Source organism: Malania oleifera, chromosome 8 (genome assembly GCF_029873635.1).
Source record: "Malania oleifera isolate guangnan ecotype guangnan chromosome 8, ASM2987363v1, whole genome shotgun sequence".
NCBI classification, from domain to species: domain Eukaryota; kingdom Viridiplantae; phylum Streptophyta; class Magnoliopsida; order Santalales; family Ximeniaceae; genus Malania; species Malania oleifera.
Genome location: NC_080424.1, coordinates 2,492,603 through 2,503,643, shown reverse-complemented (window position 1 = coordinate 2,503,643; position 11,041 = coordinate 2,492,603). Strand labels below are relative to the sequence as shown.

Below are 11,041 nucleotides of genomic sequence, written 5' to 3'. Positions count from 1 at the left end.
GCAGGTTGTAAAGTAAGCACAGAGGCAGCAAGTCAGTTTGGTGCAAACGTTATTTATCCAAAGTGGAAGGGGATCATATATCCATGAACTTAGTTTCAGGGGTGACGGTCGACAGCGGAATAGCCAGAATAGAGCGATTGGTGAGTAGTAGAACAGTTGACTAAGAACCTCCCATTTTCTCCTAAAAGATCAGCTATCCCCTCAACCGTTTTTTAGCGGAGATTTACATCCCAGAGATAGGTTCGATTCTCATGGGGTGGTGCAGTATCATAGTATCTATAAGTGTTAGAGAGAGGACCGAGTTTCAACGTTACAGTTTGGAGAAAGTTACGGAAAGCTTTAGGGTCTCAGATAGCTTTCAGTCACGACATTCCAAATCGTCAGTCAGACGGGCAGAATGAGAGGAGATACCGCTACTAGAAGATATGCACTATAGAACGGTGTCTTAGACTTTGGGGGTATTAGTTGGACTCAGTTCAGCCGTGGTAGAGTTGCGTATAATAACAGTACCAGTCCATATGGCATGACCACCGTTGCAGGCTTGTTATGGTTAGCGGGTTGATCTCCTTTGTATTGAGATGAGATGGGTGAGCGACGAGTTGTGGGGCCAGAGCTGGTACAGCAGGCGTACGATAAAGTTCGACTCATCAGGAAAAGAATCAATGTAGCTCAGAGCCGACATAAGAGTTATGTCGATAATTGCCGCAGGAATTTAGAATTTGATACGGGTGATCATGTGTTTCTGAAGATAGCTCCATTAAAAGGAGTTATGAGGTTTGGTTGGAAGGGTAAACTAGCCTAGTTTATCGGTTGTTTTGGAGATTTTAGAGAACGTGGGGCCGGTTGGCCTACAAAGCTAGCTTGCATCAACACTATCCAAGGCACGACGTATTCCACGTATCTTGTTGAGGAAATACGTTCCAGATCCTGCTCATATAATCATTATGGTGAGTTTAGAACTAAGTGATTCGCTTCGAGTCTATGAGCGGGGGTGGGGGGGGGGGGGGGGGGGGGGGGGGGGGGGTTGGGGAGGGGGGGGGGGGGGGGGGGGGGGGGGGGGGGGGGGGGGGGGGGGGGGGGGACGGTACGATGAAGATTATGGAGATAGAAAGGAAAGGAACTACGTAATAAGAAAATTCCTCTGGAAAGGTTCTTATGGCGGAATAATGCAGTTAGAAGAGGATCTTGGGAGCTTGAAGAACGATAGAAGAGGAAATACCTGCAATTTTCCAAGAAAGTCCATATGTGAGTAAGCTCATGTGAGTGTAAATGGTAATGCTTCTTTGCAGGTAGTACATGTATAATATCTAGTATAAGAGGTATTTTAGTTTAGGAAAAAATTTTATTTTGGTATATGTATCTCCCAAGATTGAAATGTAACCTCGGTATCCTCCACCATATAAGTGAGGGTAAGTTAATAAATAAGTAGTCTTGTGCCTATAAGAGATTGATTTTTTTTTTTTTCTTGAATTATATGAATAGTAAATTTTGAGGATGAAATTTTATAAGGAGAGGAGAATGTGACAACCCGAATAATAATGGGATTTAAATAATAAAAAGGAAGGGAAATGGAAACAGTAACAGAAGGAGAAAGTCAACGACATTGCACTTTAGAAGGAATAACCGAGAAAAATTATCAAGGCCTCGTCGACGAACACAGGGGATTCGTCGACGAGGGTATAAGAGGACCTCGGCGATGAAGACAAGATTCGTCGACGAGAAGATACCGAGAGAGGGTTTTGGGGAAGTCTAAAATTCATCGACAAAGGTGCAGGTTCGTCGACAAACTTTCTACGGGACTCGTCAATAGACGTGTCTCGTCGATGAATCGAATCCTATAAATATCAAAAACCCGGATTTAAACGTCAAAATTTAGAAAAATCTCTCTCTCTCTCTCTCTCTCTCTCTTTCCATTCGGTTTCTCTCCCTTTTCTCTTCGATTCCGGCTCCATCGCTCACCAGATCAATGATATGAAGCCACCACGACGCTCCTGAAGAAGTTCTCTGCATATCTGCCAGAGCGGATCGTTGGTGAAACTCCATTGAAAATCATCCGTGAGTTGAGGTAAGGTTTTTTATGCCGAATTTGGTCCTACTGTAGTTATGGGAAATGATATTCACATGAAAATACCGAAGTTTAGTACTAGGAGTTTTCATTTTCAGGGTATTAATTAGGAAATCCTACGGGTGTGAGACTAGAATTTATAGGGGCTTTTCTCAGTAGCCAGGTAAGGGAATAAACTAAAACAGTTATTTTCCATGCAAATTATTATTATGTATGAGTAAATTTATTTTCAAGAAAACATGTATTATATCTGTATATTACAAAGAAAATGCACGTTTGAGAAAATACTGTTATTATGTTGAAATGTATATATATGTATGAGATGCCAGAAATTATGATTTTTTTTTTTAAAATACAATGTATGACTTTATACAGCAAATGTGTGGTATGAATATTATTTTATGTGAAATGTATTACGATATGACTTTATTTTGAATGAAGCATGTTTTCAAGAATATGAAATGTTATAGTACAAAATGATGTTGAAAATACATGATAATTGATTTATTTTTGGAATGATATTTATGAAATGATTTTGGCACGAGGCCGCATATATATGAAATGATTTCGGCACGAGGCCGTATATATATGAAATGATTAGGCTGTATTTATGAAATGATTTCGACGCGAGGCCGTATTTATGAAATGATTTCGGTGCAAGGCCATATATATGGAATGATTTCGGAGCGAGGCCATATTTATGAAATGATTTTCGGCGCGAGGCCGTATTTATGAAATGATGAAAAATTTTATAATATCATGTGTTATATGTTATCAAAACCCGGATGTTAGTTTAGTTTAGTTCAGAAGCACGGTACCGTAGCTTATAGATCAGATATCTATGATCATATCGGTGCTAACCACCCCACGAGGGGGTGGGAGATAGATAGTCGATATGGCTTTCAGTGTAGAGTGTGGACGTCCACCTGACAGTCCGAACCAGGGTGTGGCGGGCTCATCGTACTTACAGACATTTTTTACTCTGAAGTGGTCGACCAACCATTGTCGGGTCCTGCTTTTGGGCTGCATAACTCGTCATGGGGGGTAATACATGACATTAGCTAGCTATTCATCCTGAGTGTATTTTCAGTATTATTAGCTATAACAGACATTTCATGATCAATACGAATTATTTGAAAATATGAAAGTATATGATTATTCCACCATGTTATGATGTATGTTTTTAGATATATGAAATGTACTGAATATGTATAACTGCAATAAATATTCATGTTGTCACACAGCTGTATTTAGTTTATTTTCCCTTACTAAGAAGTGTCTCACCCTCGAATTTAATAAATTTTTCAGGAGACCCTGAGAGACCGATAGGGCGTGGCCGCCATTGAGTTTATTGAGTTACCCCGTTAGGAGGGTAAGTCTTGTACTAGGATCAGGAGATTTTTGTTGTATGATCCTAGGTTTATTTTGGCACTCTTGGAGTTTGTATATAAACACAGTATTATGGAATTACAGTAGACTCTGGTATTATGTATTCTATGGCTTTGAGAATGTGATTTATATTTACTGCTGCTTAGGTTTCCGCTATGATTGACAGGTGTCCCCACTACCCACGGGTTTAGGTTGACTATTCTATTTAGTATGTTTCATTTTATATTTAGATAAGCAGGTCGTTACAGTAGTCCATCTCTTAATCTTATACTGTTTCTTTCTTTACATCATCTCAATGTTAAAATAATCATAGATTTCTAATCAGGTTCAAATTTTAACTTAAACCAACATCTAAATTTGAATACTTCATTATTTTAGGTGTAGGGCATATAATATTTAAACAGTTTTAGCTCCAGACCAAAATTATTGGGTAAAATAAGAGGTAATGGCATAACTATCATTTTGATCCAACCTCTTTGATACTTTCTTCAAGTTCAAAATTTTTTTAATAAATAAAATAGTACTATTCTTTAAAAATAAATAAATAATATTATTTATGTGTGCTTACTGAGTATGAAATTAGCCCATTCCTCCAACCAATTTGTTCTAAATATCATTCACACAGAAGAGTCATTCTTTTTTTAAGCCAATGTTAAATCCACATTTCATACTTTGCAAACTAAATGAGAAAAGAAAATCACCGATTACATCTTCAATTTGCATACAACACAACTCGCATTCTTTCTTAATAGTTCGCTAGTCTCGAAAACAAAAAAGGAATTCATAAAGAAAAAGGAGTAGTGCTTAAAAATCTTCAATTATATATTGAAGATTTTGGGTTTTCATTTGCCAGTCAAACAATTGGTTCCATTCTCCACCAAGTCAAATGCCACCTCATTTTTCCCTATTGGACGGGCTGCACACTTCTACACCCCCATGCAAGAATCACAGCCGGAATCAAAACAAACATTCATTTTGGTAAAATCATCCCTCCAGTCGTATTCTGCAACCCTGAATTCTCTTAAATTTAAACAAAAATAACGAATCCATAGGTGCTTCTCCTTGCGTGTAAAGTAGTAGAATAACGGTACTTTATTGTAATGAAAACATAGAGGGTTATAGACATCACCATTTCTCGTTTCCAATGTAATAGACGAATCGATTACTTGAGAGGATTTCAAAACATTCAAAACAGCACACACAACAACTCCCACTATATCACGATACCAATTTGGAGGCAATTCAATAGACACTAAATTCCCCATGTTCTGATGGCTGAACCACTTTGGAATCTCTTTTCCAGGAAGAATAATGGTGAAAGATGATTGTGAGTTAAGAGCCTGCACCAAGAAAAAGCCATATTGAGAGAGAGAGAGAGAGAGAGAGAGAGAGAGAGAGAGAGAAAGAGAGAGAGAGAGAGAGAGAGAGAGAGAGAGAGAGAAGAGAGAGAGAGAGAGAGAGAGAGACCTAATGTCTATTCTTTATCAACATCTGAACCCAATCATCAATGCATTGATTCTTCAGTAACTTTGAACAATTTGTCGATGTAGCATCCAAATATGAGAAGCAGACTATGTCATTTGGGATTGTCAACAAATTGCAATCAGAGACGTCTAGATTTCTTAAAGAGGATAGCCTTGAGAATGGGAACAATTCCTCAAGTTTTGAGCAGCCCGAGAGATCGAGTAATTCAAGAGATTCTAGCATAGACATGGTCCTTGGGAGAAACACAAGGTTTTTGCAGTCACGAAGATCAAGACAAGTGAGGCCGCTGAGATCTCCAATGGAATGTGGTAGCATTATAATGGAAGTCCCCTCCAAAGAAAGCATACATAAACGTGGCATATTACTTGAAACCTTAGGAAATGTTCGGATTTTCGAATAGCCTTCAAGAATGAGAATTTCAAGTGATTCCAAGCTAATTGCACTCACAAAATCTCTAAGATTTTTGCAGCCCTTTAAACACAAAACAATAAGCCTCTTGAGAGTTCCAATGGATGGATGAATCTTATCCAAATTTATACAACCTTCAAGAATTAGACTCTCAAGGTTTGGGACACCACTAAAGTTTGGGATCTTCCTTAGATTCTGACAATAACTAAGATCCATGAATTTCAAATTCTTCAATGCCTATTTAAAAAAAAAAAAAAGGCAAAGAATGAGTTACTAAGCTTCATGAACTTTTAACTTACCAAAAAAATTTAGAGAAGGAGAGAGAGAGAGAGAGAGAGAGAGAGAGAGAGAGAGAGAGAGAGAGAGAGAGAGAGAGAGAGAGAGAGAGAGAGAGAGAGAGAGAATTTCTTTTAGACATTATGATGTAATCAAGTAAAGAAACATAGTAGTTAAAAGACATACCATGGTCCCCTTCCACAGTTGCTTGATGCGGACATAAGATATATTAAGCTCAACAATGTTCTCCAGATGAAATTTTGCAGGAAAATATTTACAAGGAAATCCACACCATTAGAGACTCCTTAATTTGTTAGAAAGAAACTTAAGGCTTCCAGAAATGTGCAATTTACAATTTTTGTACCTTTCCTTAAAACTCTCATCAAAACTTGTGTCTATGATTTGATATTCAAGTCTATCTTCCATGTAACATATTTTGAGCAATCTTAGATTGGTCATGGTTGCAAAGGCTTCAGCACTAAAATTTAGCTCTTCTAGTCTACCAAGGTCTAAGAATATGGCTTCAATTGCTTCAGTCCCCTATAACAAAGACATAAGTGTTTTAAACCTTAAATGGATTCCTTTAAATGCATTCCATGTCATATGGTAAAAAATGTTTAGACTTATAATATATCAATTCCAAAATGTCAAGAGAAAGTTCGTGTATAGGGCTCTTACTGATTTTTTTGACAGTACGTGACAAACATTTTCATAGGACCATAACCTACTGCGTTTTCCAGGCTCTTTAGGAGATTCCTGACGAACAATATCCCTTGCCATTTCTTGTAATAAGTCATGCATCATCAATTCGTAGTTCCATGTTATAAGCGACTTTTCAACAAGAACACTAATATCAGCAAGGCAGAAATCACAACCCTCTAGTATTTTAATTGTATACTCCTGGTAATCTCCATGAAAGAAACATGCAATATCAAGAAATAAATTCTTCTGTTGATCATCTAGTGCATCATAACTTATTCTAAGAATCTTTTGAATATCGTCATGAGGATACGTTTTCAGTTTATTCAACACGCTTTTCCAATCGTCAACACCTCTGCCATAAAGAAAAGAACCCAAAATTTTTAGTGCTAATGGAAGGCCGTTTGCATAACTTATTAGTGAGTTCACAACTTCAAAATATCCTTCCTTGGGGTATTCCTGCCTAAAAGCATTCCAGCAAAAAAGTTTGATAGCTTCTCCATGGTCCAATAGTTCAGCCTTGTATATGTTTGCCACATTATGTGTAATTAGCAAATGTTCATCTCTAGTTGTGATGATGATTCGACTTCCAAGGCCAAACCAATCATACTCTCCAGCAAGTGCTTGTAATTGCTCCTGCTTATCCACATTGTCAAGGACAATAAGAACCTTTCTGAAACGAAGCCTCCTCCTTATGAAATTTGCTCCCATTCTCCAAGTATCTATATATATTTTGTCCATAAAGATTTTGAAAAGAAGTTTTTCTTGCAAAGAAACTAAATCATGTTGTCCCCTTAAATTTGCAAGAAAGTAAGATACTTCAAATTGAACAGAGATTTGATCATAGACAACTTCTGCAATGGTGGTTTTACCTATGCCACCCATGCCCAATATTCCAATAAAGCGAACATCATTGACTTCCGTGCATAACAATGAATTCAATTTTTCTATGCAAGAACCAATACCAAACAGACCCTTATGAATATTTACGGAAAAATACTTCAATTTGTTTAGTATAAAGCGGGCAACTTCATCAATAAGCTTGGATTCGGACCTGATGAAGACATAGAGCAGAAGGCTTGGCAAGGTAAATAAAAAAAAAAAATTGTTCTATTTATTCCTTCTGCCTTTAATTAACCATAAGTCAACAATATTAACTCTTATTGCATGTTATGTAAGGAAGTAACCCTGCAATCTTAGAGGCTGTATACTTTTGAAATTTGATTTTGAGCACAAATATCAGGAATTGTGAATGGCAAATGCAAGAGAATTAAAATTTGTTTTCATATATTTCCTAATAAAGAATCATTAGAAAGGTGTTTTTTAAAATTTATTTTATATATATATATTCTTTCAAACTGTATAAATTTAAATTCATAAAAAAGACAAAAAGATGTCTTGTATTTATGAGATTGAATTTTAAGATTTGAATTTGAATCTATATAAACTTAAATCCAACGTTATTAAAATGTATGCAAAATTCAAATTTAAGAGAATATGGGGTTGATGAATTCTTTTTCTATTAAAAAAGAAAAATAATACAAATCTAAATGAATTGTACCTGCCCTGCTCTTGTAAATCCCACCCAGACAAATTGGCAGCTTTGATCATAGCCTCCCTCCAGCTCTGCACCTTCTCCTTTCTCTCTTCTGCGTGTTTGGCAAAGGCTTCTGCGAATTTCCCTGTTTGCTTCCGTACTTCCGAGGGAGTCACATTGTAGAAAATGGGGACAACTGTTTGCCGCCTCAGGTTCTTGCATTCCATGATCTTCGCAAGTTCATCCAGGCACCAAGTCGAAGAAGCGTAGTTTTCTGAGAAAACGATGATCGAAAACCTCGAACCCTCGATGGCTCTCAGGAGCTCCGGCGAAATTTCTCTCCCCCTTTCGAGCTTTTCATCGTCCTTGTAGGTGTGAATCATTTTCTGATGCAAAGTCGCGTAGAGATGGCTAACGAAGCTGTTGCGGGTATCTTCGCCCCTAAAGCTCAAGAACACATCGAATAAAAACCGCAGATCGGAAGAAGAAGAAGAAGACGCCGACGAAGAGCCTCTTCGGTTGGTGGTGGAAGCCATTGGACAAAGGAAATTCAGAAGCGACAGAGGGAGCGTGAGTGAGTGAAGGTCTTACCAGAGAGCACAATGCAAATGAGCTTCTTGGGTTGCTCATTTATGGATGTTCCGACGCGTTGGTGGATAGTAGAAAAGTGAAGCGAGTGGTTAGAAAATTTCTGGGTTAACCTGGGAAACCTTCACAAGCAAAAGTATGATTTTAATATGCATGTGAAAGCTCGAAGTTTTTCTTCTATAGTGAAAGTCAACATTCAATTAGATAGAGGGCATCAATGCATGAACAAGAAAAAACTTGCAAAATTAAAAATTTGTCCTAATTTGATGAAAATTTTTTTAAAAAAAATGTTCACTTTATGTAAAATTTAAATTTTAGTTGTTGATTTTGGCATATTTTATTTTCTTTTTTCACTTTCTATACTAACCAAAAATGAAATAATGGATGCCTTTACATTTTTTTTTCCCTATTTTTAGGGTCCGTTTGGATCAAGGATTTTGGTTGGCGGAAAGAAAGGAAAGAAAAGTAAGAAGAAAATTCATTTTTCACTATATACTTCCTACATATGGAGTATTATTAAAAACGAAATTTTATTTAAATGCAATTAAAAATTAAGAAACACAAAATATAAATGGTGTTTAAAATCATATTTTTGCTCATATTTTTTTTTATGCTTCTTTCTTACTTGATAGCCAAACATAAAAAATAGATTCCTTTTTTTTTTTTTTTCCCTCTCCCTATGGATCACTTTGGATCAAGGATTTTACTCAAGAAAAATAAAGGAAAGAAAAATAAGAAGGAAAATTATTTTCCATGAAAATAAGAAGGAAATGGGTAGTTATATACGTTCTAATATTTCCAAATTGATGATATTTGTATCATGTTCATTTTTTCTTTTTTGGTCTTTCTTTTATTTTTGAGTACATTAGAACTCAATCCATCCCCTTCGCACATTTGATTGTGAAACGAATATTAAAAATTAGACAAAATATAAATATAAATATAAATATATGTAAAAAAAATTCATTTTAATTATATTTTTTAATATAAAAAATATAGTTAATATAAAGATGATCGCCAGCTAAACTTTTTCCCCTATGAAAAAAATATAAAAAATAAAGAAATGACTATCTACATAATATTTAAGGTATTACATTGATTGAAAAGAAGATAAAGAAAAGGAGACTTAAATGATTTGTGTATTTGAAAAGCAGGCCTAGTAAAGCATTGGAAAGAGCGAGTTGATTATTATTTTTCAATTTTAATCCTTCAAAGTTTAAACTGCATAGAGGAGAAATGTGTGGTAAAAATAAGAGGTGGTTATATATATAAACCTCTTTGAAATTTTTTTTAAGTTCAGGATCTCTTTTAGAAAATAAAAACAGTATTATATTTTAGAGGGGAACTCCTGCAACACCATTACTTAGAGAGGAAGGACCGGTTGACCATCACTAAGTGATCAGTTGACCATTTTGTACCAAATTCCTTTCCTCTCTGTTTACATAGATTATTAAATATTTGATCAAAAAATGATTATTGGACAACATATATATATATATATATATATATATACACACACACACACACACACACACACACACACACTTTTGTTGTCTATCCAACCAAAAAAATGACAATATTCTTATTGTATACGCTAGTTTATTTCTTTTCAACCAAACTAAAAATTAATAAATAAACAATACTTTGATTAATTAGAAACTACCAAAAAATGCACTAAAAATCAAGCCATATTATAGCATTAAATACACAAATTTCAATTCAGTTTTTTTGTTAAGAATGAATATATAGACTTTCCTTTGGAGGTTCCCCCCATCCCAAAAAATCAACTAACTTAACGTTCGAATTCAAATTTTGAATTTCAGTTTCGTTGCCCAAAAACAAAACCGATGATGGTTTTTTGAGATTTCCTGAAACTGTCAACGGTTTAAGATACCGAGAGCATGTTTCTGAAAATTTCTGAGATTTCAGTGAAACTGTTGACGGTTTTAGAGAAATCACAGAAAACCGTCGACGATTTTCTCCCAAAATGTTGCATTATGTTATTTTTACTTGTGTAAATTAGTAATTTCAAGAAATGAGCCACCAATCACTACAATCTCTACCTTGACGAATTTCTGCCCCTCAGGAGAATCACAAAAAAAAAAAAAAAAAATTATAGCTCAACGCTCCACCTTGACCTGTGAACGTTAAGTTGGGTTTGTCTCCCTTCTAGCATTTAGAGACATGAAGTAAGTTCAATAAATGCTTGAACTTTTCAGAAATAACCAATTTCGTCAAAATACCCACTGCATTTTTAGATGTGTGAACTCTTTCGAACATAAGTTCAACTGAAGTAATCAATTCCCAAATCTTATGAAACCTCACATCAATATGTTTAGTTCTAGCATGGTACACTTGATTTTTCATCAGGTAAATGACACTCTGACTGTCACAATGCAGAATCACCCCATCTTACTATAATCTCAACTCTTTGACCAAACTGGTAAGCCATAAGGCTTCATTTGCAGTTTCGGCAACTGTCATATACTCAACTTCAGTCGTAGACAATGCAACCAGAAATTGTACCATGGATCTCTAACATATAAGTTCTTACAAGGGTAAAAATATAACCCATCGTAGACCTTCTATGTCCA

At 35.7% G+C, this 11,041-nt stretch overlaps 1 protein-coding gene across 1 annotated transcript; it reads right to left on the bottom strand.

The window, feature by feature from the left end:
• Nucleotides 1-4,296: 4,296 nt before the first annotated feature.
• Nucleotides 4,297-8,395, bottom strand: LOC131161776 (disease resistance protein RUN1-like). Its single transcript, XM_058117740.1, has 5 exons — nucleotides 7,884-8,395; nucleotides 6,329-7,376; nucleotides 4,952-5,584; nucleotides 4,621-4,794; nucleotides 4,297-4,380 (listed from the first exon to the last, which is right to left on the bottom strand). The coding sequence occupies exons 1-5, from the start codon at nucleotides 8,393-8,395 to the stop codon at nucleotides 4,297-4,299; spliced, it is 2,451 nt and encodes an 816-aa protein (XP_057973723.1).
• Between the last annotated feature and the right edge of the window lie 2,646 nt (nucleotides 8,396-11,041).

Coding starts and splice junctions, on each gene's coding strand:
- LOC131161776 (XM_058117740.1), bottom strand. CDS start 8,395: ATGGCTTCCACCACCAACCGAAGAGGCTCTTCGTCGGCGTCTTCTTCT. Junction 5,585..6,328: donor GGTTATGGTCCTATGAAAAT/GTTTGTCACGTA, acceptor TTTTTTAAATAG/GCATTGAAGAATTTGAAATT. Junction 4,795..4,951: donor ATCAATGCATTGATGATTGG/GTTCAGATGTTG, acceptor TTCTTGGTGCAG/GCTCTTAACTCACAATCATC.